This window comes from Colossoma macropomum, unplaced genomic scaffold (assembly GCF_904425465.1).
Source record: "Colossoma macropomum unplaced genomic scaffold, Colossoma_macropomum, whole genome shotgun sequence".
In the NCBI taxonomy this organism is placed as follows: domain Eukaryota; kingdom Metazoa; phylum Chordata; class Actinopteri; order Characiformes; family Serrasalmidae; genus Colossoma; species Colossoma macropomum.
This window is the reverse complement of record NW_023494795.1, coordinates 6,987,361-7,005,022: the sequence shown is the minus strand read 5'-3', so window position 1 is coordinate 7,005,022 and position 17,662 is coordinate 6,987,361. Positions and strand designations below refer to the sequence as shown.

Below are 17,662 nucleotides of genomic sequence, written 5' to 3'. Positions count from 1 at the left end.
TCCTCAGTTAGCAAAGCACATCTGCCATACAGCCAGTGCCTAATCCATCACATTTTGAGCAAAGTTTGGTTTGTCTAAAACTGTACCAAAATACACATGCAAGTATTTGTTTGTTAATCAGACAATTTGCAAGTGCTTTGTTACTCTTCGGTACTAAACACTCCTACTTTGCATCAAAATAGAGACGCTTGTTTACACGTGTTGCTGAACAACAAATGATGTAAAAGAGAACATTTTTTGGCTGCTAGGGTGTTGCAGACCTTTTCGCGTGCATCAAAAAAATTGAGATTTCAAATTTTGATTTCTAATAATCCATATTTGACATTTAACAGACTTTTAGGCTGTTTTCACACCTAGTTTGTTTGCTGAAGTATAAAACTGTACCAAATTACACATACGAGTGCTTGTTTGTTGATTAGACATTTTGCAAGTATGCAAGTGCTTTGTTACTCTTCGGTACTAAACACTACTACTTTGCATGAAAATAGAGACGTAAAAGAGGGTGTCGCAGACCTTGTCGCGTTCATCAAAAAACTTGACAGGGCGCAGATGCTGTTGTGCACTCTGATCGGATAGAAACTTGAAGTTCTACGTTCTGGATTGTTGCCTTGGTCACAATGTGTGGCTGTGTTTACTTTCTTGCTGCTCCACTGCTTTCAGAAACAGAACAGGTTGGTGTTCAAGTTTGGTGGTCTTTGATTGGACAGATAGGTGGTGCAGTTGTCTGACTGAATGGGATTGGGTTGATGGTTTACTGCTGGTTTTCTGAGCTGAATCTGTCACACTATTCGGGACTCAAAGCAGGACTGCAGTCTGTAAGTTCTCGACTAACTTGGACGGTGGATCAGACTTGGCTGATTTTGACTCTGAAATGAAAAAAGATGTGCAGTAACTGTTTGAATAGATGCTCCATTGTTTCTTGGTCAGTTGTGTCTCACTACAGTATTAGTTTAAGTGAACTAAAAACAGGCGAAAGTTTATTTTAGATGTGAATTGTATATGGTGTCTATTGCTGTTTCCTCTCAGAGGACCAAAGAACTGTCAGTGCCAGCAGTGTAGGTCATTATGAGGCTAACATGTCTACATAAACCAACCAGAGAAAAAAACAAAGTGTAATTTGTGTCAGAATCAGCTGTTTGGTACCTTGTTGCTCTGTTGAGCAAAATAAAAATCTGTCATATATAATTAAATAGGGGCTTGGTTGAATAAAACAGTACAAGCCAGAATGTAGCCAGCTGCATAGACAAAGACAACCTATGCTAAATAAAATACACCAGTATGACCACAGATGCCACAAGATGCAGGTCACTGGTGATCTTCAAGAACGTTTTGCTGAACGGCCCAATACGAAGCCTGGGACAATGTTTTATGGACAGATAAGACAAGAAATAATCTAAACCAGGTTATTATCTATCCGTATATGCTGAGTCACCACATCTCACAGATTGGGTGAGAGCAGTTTTTTCTTCGCCTATTATATATATATATATATATATATATATATATATATATATATATATATATATATATATATATATATCGCTGCTGTCAGATCAAAAACTCATATCTCCAAAATATTAACTTTACAGGAGAAAGAAAAAACATACAGACATTTTTCCACAGCATTTTGGGTCGTTTCTTTTGGTCCGTTCATCGTGAAATTTACACATAATGTAAGGGACAACAGGCACTTCCAAATTATGTCTGAAAAATGGAGATACAAGGTTTTATTCCGACAGCAGCTATTGACCCAAAGCATACCAATCTGTGAGACATGGTGACATGGCATAGTAGTGGTATTCTAATATATAAATGGATATACAACCTCATTTCAGTGTTCTTTATACTTAATTATGTGTCAAAAAACTGGTAGGGTTTGGAATAGAAACACGCAGTTGAGGTTGCATATCATTATGTGAAATATGCCCTTGTTTGTACATAACAGTATAAAATATTTTGGAATTTATTAAAATGGGTCCAAAAAAAATGGGACAAAATACACTTGGGTGGATATTGTACTGGGAAGGGATATAGCCTATGTGTGGGGAAACACTGTGAAAGAATTCTTAGTGCTCAGAACTGAACCAGTACCTGGAGTTTTTTAGGGTAAGTCAGTCACCCAGCCTGGAATCCACAGAGCATGCACTTCACTGAAGTCACATTAGCATATTAGTAGCATTTTAGGCCTGGCAGAGCATCACTAGGGAAAATACCCAGAGGTAATGAGTATCGGTTGGAAACACAACATATAGTATTAAATGTGACAGTTTTAGATCTGTCCACTAAAATCAAAGTGCTATGTATAAAAAGGGCTGTTATTGGTTCACCAAGTAGAGATGTAAATACCCTCAAATTTAAGCTGGCATTCTGCCATTTTCACAGCTAATCTAGCAACTCCACTTATGAAGACATTTAATATGCCTCAACTGATACCCTTGACAATTGTGCAATTTTTACGCAAATGAAAAGAAGCTGGCTGGAGTGCATCATAAGTGCATGCAGAATTTGTTGCTGTTCATGTTCGGAGTTGTTTTTTCTTGAGCAGTGTGAAAAGCACAAATGACCTCAGTTCCTAATTAATATCTGGAGAGCATGACTTGGCAGCACAACTAGATCTCTGTTGGTAGCCACTGGAACTGAATTGAGTGATTCAATCATTTCAAGTGAAGGACAGCTCGCCTTTATGTTTTTGACGTGCCTTTTTATGTTTTGGAGCACCCTTGGTGTACTATCTACTATTGGCTAGCATCACTCTACATTGGCAGTGAGAGGATAGCCAGCTGCTCTCTTATGAACTGCTGATCACGAATGATGACATTGTTAAAGGAAATTAGTCTCTGGAACGCAGCACTAATTTATTTGAAAATGACCAGACTCCTGCAAGTGGGGTTCAGTCAAGTTCAGGTATCATATCTCAACTATTTGGATGGTTCAGGTTGGGGTCAGATTTCACATTCAGGTTTCTAATAATCCAGCTTTGACGTTCACACCTAGTTTGTTTGTCCGAACCGGAGGTTTTAATTTTTGCTCGGGTGGTTTCACATCACCTTGGCTAAAGTGTACCAAATTACACGTGCGAGTTCATTTGGAATAAACCGAACCCTGCAAATTTTAATTTAAATTTATTTAGAGCTGTTGACAAACTGAGCTTGCACACACAGGAATCAGACCTCTGCGTTTAACCCATCCGTGCAGCGGTATACATGCACACTAGGGGGCATTGAACACACATGCCCAAGGCGGTGGGCAGCCCTATCCACAGCACCCGGGGAGCAGTTGGGGGTTAGGTGCCTTGCTCAAGGGCACGTCAGTCATGTACCTTCGGCTCAGGGGATTGAACCAGCGACCTTCTGGTCACAAGGCTGGTTCTCTAACCTCCAGCCCACGACTGCCCTTTCAATTTTGTCAGACCATGACTGATTACTTAGGTACGGACCCAAATATGGGTTGAGTGCTGACAGCTGATAGAACTAAAGAAAAAGTTTGAAAGGTCCACACTAAACAAGGTAGGTGTGAAACCGCCTTTAGCCTTTAGTTTTTCCTGCTACTTTATTCATTAGGCCCGTCACAGTGATGAAATTTCCGCTGAAATAATTGCGATTAACAATTTAATTGTCTTTTTTGAAAGTACAAGCCTAAAATGGCTAAATTGGCTGATTGCTTCCTTTGTTGTTTGTTGTTAATTAAGGACAGATACAGCTCCAGCTCAAATAAACAAACATTACTCCATGCTGCTCTCTATACATGTCACAGCATCAGGGTAGAGGTTATACTTTTTGATGTTTTTGTGGGTTTGTTTTTGAACCTACTCAGGATTTCAGTCTGTTGTGTTTTTGACTTTTTTTTTCTTTCAAACTTTTAGAGGCTGATTTTCCAATTTAAAAAGCTTTTGGTTGTTTCTGAACCTGATAATTGAGACTATTGATACCTGTGGCAACCATCTTGCTCTAAATTAGTAAGAGCATGTTTTGTTGTTTAGCTTGTTAGTTTGCGAGTTTGTCAATTTAAACCAGTGAATCAATTTAAAGATAGACATTCATAAAAAAGGAGCAGGAAAGAGTGAAGCGAAGAGATTTCTCAGAATGGCTGCAGGGGCAAAACTTCACAAGGCAGCTGGGGCTGTCTGAGAGCTCGATAAAGGCAACATGAAAGCTGCTAAAAGCATGTCGTGCTAAAAGGTCAGCTACTTGTCACATCACATTACTGCACTGTGGGACTTCAGAGGACTTCTTCGTTCTTTTGTGCTGTACTTTGCACCTTTAGGATATAAAGCTGTGTTTCCAGCCTGATTTGTTTTGGTTTACAAAAAAAAATCTCAAAAAAAAAAGACAAAAATATCTCATACCCAAATACCTGATTCCACCAGTTGACTGTAGCAGTTGCTTCTTTGTTCTGGCTGTTGCTCTGTGGCCAGTACATCTGATATATAGATAAAAGACAGCAAGTGAAACACCCTCCCCCCTCTTTTTTTGAAAGGTTGATCTCTACCGCAGCTCTCTTGCACAGCAGCGTCCTTCCTGCTGACAGCAGTATCTATACAGAAAGTGTATAGCATACTGAACGTATGCTAATGAATACAGGAGTTTCCGATGTCTTGGTTGTTGTTTGATTGCATTAGTTCATAAACAAGTATAGCTTAGGTTGGAGATCTGGTGAGATCACCATTCGTTTATTTAATTTCCAATCAAAACAGGCACTATGTACAAGCAATTCTTGGATATTTGCATCAGAAAAGGGAAGGTCAAAAGAAAATAAGTGGAGAAAACAAGAGCTTCCAAAACAGGAGTTTGAAAAAATTGTTTAAAAAGAAAATACAGAGAAAATAGGACTCGTAACAACTGTGCAAGACCTGGTAGACCATCAAAACTGTCACCATCAAATACATTTAAAGCTTTCATCTTTGAGACAGAGGAGAAAATCAGGCTCCACTATTGCTTCAGAATATGAAATAATCCAGTTGTTTCTGTCCTAAAGACTTGTTGTTGGTCTAAAAGAATGTGTAGCAAGAAACTGTTACAGAGAAAAAGAAATAGACAAGTGTTACGACCTGTTCTAGGTCGGTCCGCAACATAAAAAGACCTCCGTGTCCTCCTGGTTCCTCAGGTCACACACAACCAGTTTTGCGATAATAACAAATCGGTTTAAGGCTTCAGACAGTTATTGTGCATTAGGGGAGGGAAGGGAAAAATAACAAACAAAACAAAGCTAACTTAAGTTTAGGGAAATAAAACTTACCTAACAAACAAAAAAAGCAAATAAAATATCTAAACTAACTTCCTAACTAGGAGGAAACAAAGACAACAAAAATAACCCCCTCTCTCCGAAAAGAGAGATCATATACAAGAGCTGTGTCTGAGCAGCCACGTCAGCTCAGTGTTGACAGTATACTTCAGTGAAAGTGCAGCAATAAACCATACACCAGTAGCCAAGCACTCACACCAACACAGCTCTATAACAGTAGCTTCTTTCAAGTGACTGGTCGGGGAACAAGGAACACAACGAAAGCCACGCCAGAAGCAAAAGCACCGCACTTCCTCCTGGGCGTCTCCCCTTTGTGGTGGGTCAGTGCATCTTCCCTCAGTTCATTAATCAGTATAGAAGACGCTACAAAAAAAAAAAACATTATGACCCGTAGGGTCATAACACCCCCACACTTTAAAAATAAATAAATACATAAATAAATAAAAATATAGCATTGTTGTTCTACAGCAGAGGCCACTAATAGGTGGACCACGGTCCAAGTCTGGACCCAGACGCTGTCCTATGCGGACCTGGACCTATAACCGATAAACTGTGAGGAATCGTCTTTCGACGGGGTGGTCCTATTTTAATCGGCGTAACGTTTCTAGCCTTTTACGGTACCACTTCAGCGGCCCGGGAGACTCGCAGACCAATCACGTGTGTTGTAAATATCACGTGACGCACACACAGGGGAGGGACGAGGGGAGAAACAGCAGTCGGAGAAGAAAGTGAGTCAGAGGGAAGTTGTTTCACATGGCGTGATCTAAAAAGAGAAAACTGACCATAAAGATTGTTGAAATATGACTGAATTGTACTTTATTTGATCTGACATTCAGTTGTTGGCTGCGTAAGATGTTGATATACCTACTAGGCGACTTCATTTTACAGTATATGGCACTGAATCGTAATGCAAGTTAGACATTATGATGTTCCGGACCTTTGCTTGAGGTAATTTTCTCTAACTGGACCTTATTGAATTTTAATTAAATACCAATGTTCTACAGTCTTGATAGAGCATCTGCTACAGCATTTTCGCTGCCTTTCTTATGCTGGATCTCAAGATTGAAATCTTGAATCATTAAAAAAATCATCTCATTAGTCTTTGGTTGGCATTACGTATTCGATATTTAGGTTATGGTTATGGTTATGGTCAGTATAGACCACCACAGGCAAATTGCTATATGCCAAATACACTTCAAAATGCTGCAAGGCCAACAGGAGAGCTTATGCTTCTTTCTCTGTGGTACTGTATGCAACCTGTAGTGTCATAACACAATAGAAGAAAAATTGCAAATCAGACGAAGAAGCTGTTTGTGTTCTCAGTGCACTGGACGGTCCACCTCAGAGTCCAGACCTCAACGTCATTGAATATGTTTGGGATTACTTGGATTGTGAGAAGCAGAAAATGCAACCAACTTCTAAGACTGAACATTTCTGTTTCTGTATATTATTTAAAGTACAGTTTATGGGTTAAAACTCAGTGTAAGATTCAGCTTATTTGAAGCTTTGAGTGAAAGATTTTTCTAAGAACAAATCAAGATGAAAAATTTCAGAATTTTGAAGTCTATTATGAACAATAACTCGGGCACACAGCATCATTTTCTCGTGTTGGTTTTCATCATTCTGGCACAGTGTTTATCATATTTTCATAGTAGTAAGTTTTTGTTTATGCGTCTGTATTTTAGACATTGTCCCTTGAAACTAAATCATTTGTCTGTCTTGCTTCCACACCAGATCTCATGAGCTTCGATGATGTCTCCTCTACCTCAGAAAAGCTGTCTCATCCCACAGCAAACAGACCAAAGATGCCTGGCAGGCGACTGCCGGCCCAGTTTGGTGGAGCCCCCTCTGTGAGTGAAATCAGGATGTTTTCACAAGTTAGATCTGCCTAATTCAGTGATACATTACTCATCAGACATATAAAACTCCTCAGATTAGTGGGGCTTAATCAGCAGCAAACATTTCTGCCTTTTATAGTCCACTGCACTGTTAGTTGCTGAATCAGGTCCAAATGTACACTTCAAACCAGGACCGCTAATTAACCGACAAACTAATAAATATGGTTTTATTGCATCTCTGCATGCCTCTTCAGCTCTGCACACTGTATTGTACTGTGTTGTTCCAGTACTAAATCCCATCTTTAAGTAGCGTTTTATTTTAATGATATATATTTAGATTTTTTTTAGCATTCTATGAAATATTATCTTGAATATTTGATTATTCCATAAGAAAACCTCACAGTTTTACAGTTGAATGACTTTCTTCGTCCTCTTCTTCTTCTTCTTCTTCTTCGTAGTATTATTATTATTATATAAAATATTTATTATATAAATGGTACATATCCTTATTTTTTATAATGTATACATTATTGTATTTGTTTTTCATTATTATTAAATATTATCAAAATATTTTCTTATTAAAACAGTTATTATAATTATTTATTATAGTTGAAATCTAATAGTATAATAAGTTGAAAGCTAATAAGAAACATCACTAATAAACCATTATTTTCATATAAAGTAGCATAACATGTTAATCCGTGGATTTTGCCCAGTCTAGTAACAGTGTGCAGGTTGCAGGAGCAGTTTGTGTCATTGATGAGCAGAGAATATCTTTTTAACCATCGTCTTCAAAAATATAAGTAATTTTTGGTCTCTTGTCAGTGAATATGGGGTGACTATATGTTGGATTCTAAATGTTGAAGATTTAAAGCTGCTTCTTCCTACCAGAGTGTGCACTAAACTGATATCGGTCGCCCGTTGCAGTCTGAATAAGTTTCCTCCTGAACAGCTTCCTGGTTATCATTTACTCTCATATATATGTGTGTACCAGAGAACCTACTAGCTAGCAATGTGGAGCAGTAACGTATTTGGGCTGCACTGGGCGATTAAGGCTGATTGCCACCTCAGATAGCTAGAATTGGAGAGTTGACAGCTGTGCTCCAAAGAGTCAGCTGTGCAGAGCTGATGGCCGTGTGCTACTGCTGACAACCTAGTAGTTTTGCTTCATAGATGTTTGCCTCCCCATAGAAAAACATGGGTTCACAACAGTGGTGAAAGTACCAGCTAATTATTTTTTAAATATTTTAATTATCAAATTTACTGAATATTATTGTAAGATATATGAATGTTTTATTTGAAGGACTTCCTGAGTTCTAGCACACCTAAGTGCCAAGTCTTAAAGAAATTTACCTTTCATTTAAATAGATATATTGAATAGGATACCATTATATGAGTTTTTTTATAATTTAGCTGAAAAATAATTTAGTTTGGCCCCTTAAATAAAAAAAAAAAGCATGAATCATGAATATGTTAACTTTTTAAATGTATATTTGTTCTTCTACTGTGATAATCCTTTTTGCCTTTATCACCCAGTTCCATGCATTTATTTAACTGCTTAGCTGTTTTTTTTTTCTTCTTTTTCATGCTTCACTGTTGACACTGAGGCAGCTTCGCGGCAGATAAACAGAGGAATTAGTGGAGCAGCCTGGGCCTGCTTAGAAGCAGATGGGGCAGGCTGTCAGAAGTGGCAGGGTTTCCGTACCCAGTGTTTGAGAAACATGTTTTCTGGCCTTTTTTACAGCCAAACAAGGAGGCCAGTGAGAAAGCTCCGAAAACAGAGGAGGAGGACGCTCCAAAACCAAAGTCATCAGAAACCTGGAAGGTAGGCTGATGCTTATATTGAACGTTTGGAATCACTGTTCAGTCATTTTAAATGATCGGTATCCTGATTTCTTCTGTTTTTGTATATTTGTCACATTTAATTGATTTGTTTTGTATTTTGAAACCAAATTCAATATAAGACTAAGTCAACCTGAGTAAACGCAAATTGATTGAAGGGAAAAACTTATCCGCCACCAGCTGGCTGTAAGCAGCCCCCCCCCCCTTACTCAGTCAACCAGTTAACCAAATTTGGTTGTAAACTGGGATCAATTAAACTAGACACACCCAGCCTTGATTACTGAAAAGTTTAGGGAAGACTGAAACTGTTGGGCCCTTGAACACTGAGTGTGTTTACATGCACTCAATAACCCGATCATAGTGGGATTTCTGCAGTTATCCGATTATTCAAATGGACATGTAAACATCATACTCTGATCTAGAAATCCGATTAAGAAATCCGATAAAGAGAGCTGGATTTTAGCTCAGTAATCAGATTTCTTTCTTTCAGGTTTGTCAGTCTGTGCAAGTGCGAAACAGACTGACAGTACCAGAAATAAACAAGCAGCGTTGCCACGAGATGCAGCGAAACACTTTTGGAGCGACGCTGAAACCAAACACATTCTCGTCGAATTATCTCAATTTAAATATTATTTATCTTCTAGATCATGTTTGTTCATATTTTCAGGTAAAGTGGGGTGATGTTTTTAAGCACTGCATGAAGTTTGAGTTTTACGTTCCGTTTACGTTACGTTTACATCACGTCTTCTTCTGTGAGTTTATTGGCTGGTGGCAAAGCAGAAATCTGATTACTCAAGTGCATGTAAACGCGTTAATCGGACGACTAAATCTGTTTTTCTGCAGTTATCAGATTATTAAGTGCATGTAAACACACTCACTGTCGCAAAGATAGTAGGATTTTTTTCTCACTCGTTAAAATCTCTTTAGTTAACTTTCTGTTGAAATAACAATGATGGCTGAAATTAAACATGCAACCATGTAGGTTAATTATATCATCTAATGCAGCAGCATTATTTGAACCCCAAAGGTCAGAACCAACCTCATCCAACATCAGCCATCAACCCACACCAGCACACTAAATACATTACTCTCCCAGCTCCGGTTCTCCCACTTACCAGCTCAGGTATCATTAGTATGTTGTGCAATGCATGGATGCAGTCATCCAGTTTTCTTCATTCAAAAATTGCTCAAAATATCATAGGAATATCAAATTAAACCCCAGACTGTAAAGAGTCACAGTCATTAAATGGTTTGGAATGATTGAATATCAAAGATTAAAATAATAGATTTACACAATCAGGGCTGACATGACTGCCAATGAGTGCCACATGGCAATGTTAGCTTTCATTCTTTGTGAGCCATGTTGCTCTTATCTGGCTAAACTTGTGGTTTCTGCATTAGTTGTTCTTCTGAAGGGAAAATGCTGCATTATATACAACTGCATACTATGAGATATTCATCTCAGCAGTTTTGTTCAAATAATACGTATGACTTTATTAATGCAAGCACACACATTCTTTGCCAGAATGTTTAATATTCTTCTAAAGTTATTTTCCAAACACCTTTCAGACGTCTAGTGGAGTGAAGCCTGTTGATTGCACTGAAAGCCACAGTGGAGAATATGCTTATTCAAGTGGTTTTGCTGCGATCATGTGCATGTTTAAGTCTAAAAAAAGTCTTCAAAAGACTTGAAGGTTCTCAGCAGTGTGGCTATTTCAGGTTTGCAAGTAAAGCAGAGTAATCAGGCAGCCGAGTGATAGGCTTAGAATTCAATACACTGAAGTTAGAGGGCTGTGGTTTTAGTCCATAATGAGTAATGACAACAACAGTATGGTCTGAGAATCATTCTTTACAATAACTGTTTCATTCTGCTGAGAACTGTTTGCTAAGTAATAGCTTGCTTTATGCTGCAGACAGTTAGTAAGGTTCTACTTTAACACATTCAAAGCCACAAAAAGGAAACATTAGATAACTTCTGAGATGTTTGAGCTGCAATCTGTGTGGTCACAAAAGTGTGATAGCAGACCTACGTCAAATTCTGAACCTGTCCTTGCCCTCTGAATAAGCTTTTTGTTGAACCTGAGCAACCATATTACAGCACTGATGTTATTAATGATAACACATCCACTCTTGTGTACATTTGTCAGCGACTCTCTACCCTGTCCATGAATAAACAACCCCATTTCCAAAAAAGCTGGGACGCTCTGCAGAATGTAAATAAAAACAAAATGCAATGATATGCGAATCATTTAAACCCTCCGTTTAAATGAAAATACTACAAAGACAACATACATGTTGAAACTGGTAAGTTTTATTGTTTTTTTTGGAAAATATATGCCCATTTTGAATTTGATTTTTGAAAAAATCAATAAAATTTCTCAGTTTCAACACTTGATATGTTGTCTTTGCACTATTTTCATATACATATAGAGTTTAAATGATTTGCACATCATTGCATTTTGTTTCTATTTACATTTTGCACAGCGTCCCATCTTTTTTGGAAATGGGGTTGTAAAAGGACCGCCATGGGACCACCGCTGAACGGTTATTATTCGGATGGTGGACCATTCTCAACACTGCAGTGACGCCAACATGGTAGTGGCATGTTAGCATGTCCTGCGCTGGGATGAGTACATCAGGCACAGCCGACTTGGCACTAATAAAGTAGCAACTCAGGGTAAATGAGAAAGACCTCAAAGTATTTTATCCTCGTTAGGGAAAACAAGCTTCCTTATGAATCTGAGCACGAGATGGGTGCTTACTGAACTTGCAAAGCCTCATACAGTATGTGTCTCTTTCCACAGCCATCCCTCTCAACACCGTCAACTACTGTGCATAATAAAGCAGCCAGCATGCCTGCTCCTGAGCCCAAACCGAAAGCTGACGTGGAGGAGCAGAAAGGAGGCGAGCTCGACGAGCTCAGGACTCAGTTGAAAGAGCTGGTGCTCTCCATAGAGTTACTGAAGGCACAGCAAATGTAAGCACAACCGACATTTTTTCTGTCCAACCCTGTGAGAACCTTCATTGCACCAGCATATTTTGTACACCTGTTATTTTCCACCTCTAGTAAATTTTGTTTGAAGTTATCCTCATTTTTTCTAAGCAGCTGTCATTTTTAGGCACAATTCTGCAAGAAAAACACCTTTACCTGCATTAGTAAAATACATTTAAGAAGACGCATTTTCATTGCATTGGGTTGTTATAATCTCAGCATGTTTTTCTCACATTGTACAACATTTTAAACCTGATATAAATATAATTATGAAAATTAGTGTTTATAGTACAAAAATGATCTATGCTTTACTGTAGGGCAGTGTTTATAAGGCTACATGACACCTAATAAGCTCTTTATGATGACTGACATAAACCTATGTAAACATTTTAAAAAGCCTTATTTCAATAACTGTCAAATGTCAAAGATTGCTTTTGCCAACTTTGACAGCAATTTTTCTGATACTGGGTTGTGTCGACACTTTTTGGGTGAAATTACAACCACTGACATTGTAGCTTCACAGTGACCTGAGGCTAATGTGACATTGCTGAAATCTTAAATAGCAAAATTAGGCCCAGTCCCATTTCTTCTTTTTACCCCTACCCCTTGTTTTTGAGTGTCACCCTAACCCCTTGGAACTGAGTTACAAGGGGTAGTGGTTGAAATCTTGCCCTACGAAATGGGACCCTCAAATAAAAAGAGCATTACTTCATTAACAGCTACTAGCGCTGCTCTGTAGGTGACCTGACCCGTCTTCAGTGACAGCAGAGGAGGGTAAAGTTCAGCTCCTCACTGCTGGGCTTTAGTTACATTTAGGGCATCATATGCCTTAAAAGAGGGGGGCAATTATTTATTATCACCCACCCCTAATTCTTCAGTGATACAAAGCTGAAGTCAGATATTCACCAGCTTCTTGTTCGAATTTTCCGTTCCACCTTAAATGGTGCAGCAGTTAAATTCTGGCGCTTCAGGCATCAGAACTGCTGGACTATTTAAGGTGGAACGGGAAAATTAGCCAGCTAGCTACCGAGACATTAGCATGCTATTAGCGATTTTTTTATGCTTGTTATGAAGAAAACGACCGTAATACACTGAAACGACATTAAACTAAGATAAAACAGTGGTTATCGTAATTTTTTAATGGAGAAAATACTTATATTTGTGCTTTTCTTTGGTCTCTTGTTCAGCCATCTTGCTGGTTATTCTTTTTTTCTCATAACACTCCGTTCTCCGTTTGGAGTCTCTGAAAAGACTCTGTTTGGAGGGCCATATAGCCCTAACACTACACCCTGCCCCTTTATCTCAACAAAAATTAGGACACCCTACCCCTAGACGTGAATGCGCAAAACAAATGGCTAAGGGCTCAGTGGTAGGGGCGAGGGGGGAAAATGGGATTGGGCCTTAAACTCACTTTACCTAAACATCACCTTGACATCCAGGATGGGGAAAAGCCACCATTCTGACAAAAACTTGTATTGGAATAAGTGTTTATAAATGTTCATGTAGGTTTACGTCTGTTGTCAGGAAAGACGTATGTAGGTGTCACCTGAACTAACCTGAGTTTTACTCTATGCAGGAGAGAGCTTACTGAACTGAGGAGTGAGCTGGACGAGGAGAGGTTGAAACGAGTGGCCCTGCAGGTAAGTCCATCATTTTATCCCATGCTTTGTTACAGATGGTTGGTATTACAAGCCTGAACCCTGAGATTCTCAGGGGCTGCTTCTGTGCAGAGAAACAACTTTCATCGTCCGCTTCATGCAGAGAGCCTGACCAGGCCAGACCCCTGCTAAGCTCAGCTTCTACCAAAGTTCAGACAGATAGCACTAGAGATTAGTGCCCCTGCTGTCCTTTCAGTTGTAGGGATAAACAGTTTCTGTGCAGAATATTTCTTCTGTTTTCCTCCTTTCCATCGCTGTCAGTGTTTACTTAATAGCCCTTGTTCTTCTACAGTCACTTTGTCCTGTGACTAGGGTTAACGTTCAGTGAATGTTTGTGTTTCTGTGTACAATAAGAAGTATGTAGCTTTGGCTTTGTTTACAGAATATCAGCATCCAGTTGTTGTCTGACCTTTTTGAAGTGTAGCTACTGAATCTAGAAAGTAATCTTGTTTCTCCTCACAGTATTTATTTATTTATTTAACACAATAAATACCAAATAGGGAGGTTGAAGGCTAACACTTGCTTCCTCCAAGTCACCTTAAGACCTGGGACACAAAAAGTAGAGTGCCAACTGTGTCCAACGAGTGATTTGCCTTCCGTCAAAATTTGCGCTCCACAAAGACTGGCACATATTTAATCTCGAAAAGGAGAAGCTCCTTATAGCAGGAGTTGAACTGTAAACCTGCAGTATACAAAGTACAGAATATAATGTTTAAATGTATTATAAGCTTCAGTCTTCAGTTTAGCTAAACCTTCATGTGAAAGCACCGTTAGCTTGGCACTGGGTGGGTACAAACGCACCTTAAAAGTGAATGTTTGTACATTAAGCAGTGAAATAAAAAGCGCAGTCGCATGTTTATAATTATATGAGAAAAAGTTTAAAAGTCTATGAAGAACTGAGTGTCTGATGCTTAAATTTTGTGTTATCAGAGCACCTTCAGAAATCTCATGTGTCCTTGTTTATTCATAACATCATTAATTTTTTTCTTATTGAGAATACGATAATCACTTTTGGACATTTTGCCGCTCTCTTGGTTGATTCAACATGCTCAGCAGGCAAAAATAAGAGCTGATGAGGACTGTTTAGAGCCCAATGTGCCACACACCACACACTCTCTGGGTAACGGTCGGCCACCAACACTCACCAAAAGCCTGTCGCCGTCTGACAGATGCTAGTCAGCTTGGTGTGTCGCAGGGGGTTGAGGGGTGGTTGTTTTTGGACAGCCAACGCAACACCGTTCGACAGCTCAGCGCACTTGGTGGAGAAAACTATCTATCTTATGTCACTTAAGAGATACCTGTGTTGGCTAGCATCTCGCTGAGTGATGATTTAGAACCACCCGGGGTTGACCTCCATCTCCGGGAGCCCTAAAGTTAGCATTTCTAGTGAAGAGTAGGCCTATACAGGCTATGCCATGAGGCTGAAAGCTGCAGAGCGTTCCATGGATCTGAAGATAAAGAGAAATTAAATATGACAGCTTATGTTCAGGTGCTTAGAGGCCACAATTGAAGCTCACTGTTTTTTTTTGTTTTTTTTATAAATTTTACCCGATTTTCTCCCCAATTTAGTCGTCTCCAATTCCACCCGCTAGTTAGGACTCCCCCAATCACACGATGCTATCAACGCTAGGAGGGTGAAGGCTAACACAGGCTTCCTCCGAGACCTGTGAAGCCAACCACCGCTTCTTTTCGAACGCGCTCGGAGGAAAGCGCCAACCGCCAGATCTGTTACGTCAGCTAACAGACGCCTGCGCTGACTAGCATCGCGCTGAGTGATGGGGGGAGAAGGAGGGGCCATCCTACCCACCCAGAGAGAGCGAGGCCAATTGTGCTCTCTCGGACTCCCGGCTACGGACGGCTGTAGCATCACCAGGGATCGAACTCGCGATCTCCTGATCATAGGGCCAACGCTTAGACGGTTGCGCCACTCGGGAGCCCAAGCTCACTGTTTTTTATGGTGGCATTGGTCAGTGTTGTTAGCAGTTTGCTACATCCTGTTATGTTAAAATTAACCTGTTAAGGTAGGCAAGGTGCCTTCGGTGCATTTAGATTGCAGTCTGATCCAGCCAAGATTGAAGCCATATGGGCCACGATCAGACACGGGACACTAGGACTGGGCAATTAATCGAAAAGTAATTGAATCCGACATTCAGAACCGAACAGACGTAACCTTGCCCGCGTCTATTAATCCTTTACCCCCTCTGTGTGTTCATGTACTGTCCCCTTAAAAACTTACTTCCGCGTGTGTGGTCACATGACTCCACCACGTCCAGTCTGAGACATAGAAGCTAAGGCTGCATTCACACAGCAGGTAAAAGTGGCCCAAATCTGATTTTCTCACCAAATCAGATTTTTTTTTGTTTGGCTGTTCACATTATCTTTTAAGTGTGATCTCTATGAGACATCAGTCTGAACAGATCAGCTCCTAAACTGACCCACATGCGCAAAAGAACAGAGCGTCACGGTGCTTCACGGCTCATCTAGAGGTAAACAATCACGACCGCCAGCTCTCGGAGCTTTCAGCTTCATCTTCACCAGTGTCACTGCAGCCATCATGAAGCTTCACTGACTGACAGCTGGGCTCATCAACCAGAATGTGTTGGGGCTCGCTGTAAAAAGGGCGCGGCCACTTCTGTGGTTCGCGTCCTCGGATTCTTTAAACTTTGCTTTCAGAATTTTAACTGTGTTTTGACGCTGCAGCCTCGTTCTCCTGCGGCCGCGTTCAGACATTTCTTTCAAAATCTCTTCAAACACGGAGGGTTTTGGATGAGTTTCTTCTAATTTTTGTACAAAAATATCCATCCAAATGTTTGAGTCTCAGCCGCGTGAAATTATGACAAATGTCGACTTGGATTGACGTGAAAGTCCCATGAATTCCGATCTGGCTGTTGAGACGATTTACAATAAGATGCGCAGAGCATGTTTACAGTACAAACCTTGTCAGTGAACTATGACAGCAAAAAAACAAACTAAAAAATACGTAATAATTATTAATTAATCGTAATCGAGGTAAAATATTCAATTAATCGTGATTGATTTGAGGTCATATCGCACAGCACTACGGGACACACTTTAATGCCAAGTGTACACAGCACCTTTGTGTTGTTCTTAGAGCTGGACTGACTTCAAGTGAGTAAATATTGCATCACAGGTTAAAAAGATGCTACAGTTCAGATTAAGGTGCTGAGCATCCTGTTATTTATATATGAGAGTCATATTAAATTTTGAAATAGCTGCAGTGGTAGACTTGGGAATAAATATTTTATAATGGAAGAGGTTTGGGATGTGTTGCCCTTGTAATATTCATAAATTCTGAATGAATGAACCAACAGTCGATGACCTTAAAGAACCCCTTTGATGGTTTTGAATGATTATTTGCATTTGTATTGTCAGTTAGTTATAGGATGAAATTGTACCAACAATATAATTGAACAGTGGTGATTAGAAAAGTGTTTGAAGTTTCGTCCCCTCTAATGAAGCATATACCATACAGTTAACCTTCAGAAGTTTTCCCCAGGGATAAAACATGGTACATATTCATGTTAATGACTTTGAATTTGTAGCTGATGTTTAGGAAGATGAGATTTTATTTTGATTTATGATGTATGATTAATTATGTAATTATAAGGCTTTTAAGGGCTACTTTAAAAATGTATTCTGGTCCAGATTACTGATTACATCTTAAATATCTATAACCTAATCCAAAAGATTACTGATTACTTTCTCATACTATTAGATTTCTTGTTTTTTATATAATTTGTTTAATAAAGTGAAGGTGGTCTTGCCTACAGCCCTAATACACACTTTACATCACTCCTGATGAACAGCAGCAAAAGAAACTGTGGAAGAAAATTTAAATTTACCACATGAAAAAAGAAATTTAGCTCATCTTCTGTTCATCAGTAGACATTGTCATCAAGTCAGCATCGTTACCAAAGTAAACTGTCTGAGTGTATTACTCTCCATGGCGTGCTGTCTGCCTGCTACCTTCTAACAAAGTTACCCTGTATAGACATATAGGCAAAAAAATCACCATAAGTGACAGTACTTTTGATGTGATCCTGCTGGTAGTCACTGTATATGTGTAGTGT

General features: G+C 39.4%; 1 protein-coding gene across 2 annotated transcripts in view; it reads left to right on the top strand.

Annotated features, from left to right (window-relative positions):
* LOC118815286 (CD2-associated protein) overlaps positions 1 to 17,662 on the top strand; it is a 97,148-nt gene that overhangs the window by 76,323 nt on the left and 3,163 nt on the right. For both annotated transcript variants that reach the window (XM_036581305.1, XM_036581304.1), the window contains 4 exons: positions 6,976 to 7,091; positions 8,824 to 8,904; positions 11,726 to 11,898; positions 13,490 to 13,553. In XM_036581305.1, the coding sequence (XP_036437198.1) occupies positions 6,976 to 7,091; positions 8,824 to 8,904; positions 11,726 to 11,898; positions 13,490 to 13,553 (434 nt within the window). The remainder of the gene's footprint in view (positions 1 to 6,975; positions 7,092 to 8,823; positions 8,905 to 11,725; positions 11,899 to 13,489; positions 13,554 to 17,662) is intronic.